This window comes from Tupaia chinensis, unplaced genomic scaffold (genome assembly GCF_000334495.1).
Source record: "Tupaia chinensis unplaced genomic scaffold, TupChi_1.0 Scaffold000211_1, whole genome shotgun sequence".
NCBI lineage: Eukaryota > Metazoa > Chordata > Mammalia > Scandentia > Tupaiidae > Tupaia > Tupaia belangeri.
Genome location: NW_006159686.1, coordinates 1,762,638 through 1,764,166, shown reverse-complemented (window position 1 = coordinate 1,764,166; position 1,529 = coordinate 1,762,638). Strand labels below are relative to the sequence as shown.

Sequence of the window (1,529 nt, the reverse complement as noted above, 5' to 3'; positions counted from 1 at the left end):
CCGGCGCCCCCCGGAAGGCAAAGACACGCAGGCGGGCCAGCCTCTCCCCGGAGCCGTGGTCGTCCCAGTCCCGGCCCACGACGTAGAACAGGACCTGCACCTTGGGCCGGCTCAGGTAGATCCTCTCCCGCAGCACGTAGGCCTTCAGTTTCCAGTTAAGGGAGAACTTGCTGGTGGGTCCGAACGGGTTGGAGGGCAGCAGTAAGTCCTGAGGCACCACGTGCTGGATGGAGAATGGCCCGTAGCTCACGTTGAGAACAGGCAGCCTCTGGGACTTGAAGACCAGGAAGGACTCCACCCGGGACTGGAGGCTGGAGTTCCGCATGATGTCCTGGTTGGCCTCCTTCAGGAAGAAGGCGGCATCGGCCCCGTCGATGTGGTAGGTCACGGGCAGGTAGGTGGGCAGCAGGGAGAACCTCTGGATGCTGTCCAGGACCCCTCGGCTCTCGGTCACTGTGGGAAGGCAGCGGGTTCAGAGTTAGTAACTCCCAGGCCAGAGCAGCACCCCCATAACCGCCCTGCCTCCACACCAGGTACTGGCGTTCCTGGCTGAAATACGCTCGTCTGCAGGGAGAGAATGCCACGGCGGCAGGGCCAGAATCACTCATCAGACCTGGAGTCTGGGCACACCAGCGAGCCACAGTCCCCCAGGGAAGACTCTGATGTCTCGGCTGGTGGTAAGGGCACCCTCGGAGTTACACCAAGACCTGCTCTGGGTAAAGGGCACGGCGTGGTTGGGGAGGGTAAGAGAGGTGGGGAGCTTGGGCCCCGTCGACAGAGGGGCCGTCCCCTGGACCCCAGGCGGCCTGAGACCGGAAGCAGGAATCACCCGCTAGGCAGAGGGTTTGATGCCCGCCTTCCACCAGAATGCATTAGTGCTCCGCCCACACCACGCTGCACGCAGGGACACGCTGTCCACGCGGGGAACAAGCGCTCTCGGGCGAAGTAACAGCAGTCGGGCTGGAGCTGAGAGGTGGAGAGAAAGGACTTAGGAAGTTGGGGCCTCCAGAAACAGATGCAGGGCAATGGCCCCACCGCGTCAGGGCCACCCTGCGTCCTCCGTCGAGCCGACCCCAGAGCCGGGAACCGGGCAGCATCCCTCTCCCGACACCCGCTCCGCACACACCGCGCCATGGCCAGGGAACAGACGTACCCCTCCTCTCCCGACTGAACATGCCCCTGCCTCGGGGGAAGATCCAAATGTTGTTTTTACAGTTGGCCTCGCACTCGGTAAGAACACAGACAGGAATGGCATAATCTGGAGAACCAATTCGGCAAGTTTCGCAACGGAAATGATGGGGCGCCGACTTCTGGGCAAAGCCCCACGTGGGACAGAGAGGGCGGGCCCTGGCGGTGGACGGCCCTGGCGGTTCTCCCGGTCTCAAAGGCCCGTCTCAGCCCTGGCTGTTCCCCCGTCCTCCCGGCCACCCGGGCTAGACCAGAGAGCACGAGTTTAACTTCCTGGAAATCGTTCCTACACTCCATTTTCTACGGACTCGTGTTTCGCAGCGGAGTTCAGAGAAAGCACA

General features: G+C 62.8%; 1 protein-coding gene across 1 annotated transcript in view; it reads right to left on the bottom strand.

Moving 5' to 3' along the window:
- The window catches only part of LOC102503351 (transmembrane protein 132D), a 399,636-nt gene that overhangs the window by 324,930 nt on the left and 73,177 nt on the right, over positions 1-1,529 (bottom strand). Inside the window, exon 2 of the mRNA XM_027771410.1 lies at positions 12-453. Within this exon, the coding sequence (XP_027627211.1) occupies positions 12-453 (442 nt within the window). The remainder of the gene's footprint in view (positions 1-11; positions 454-1,529) is intronic.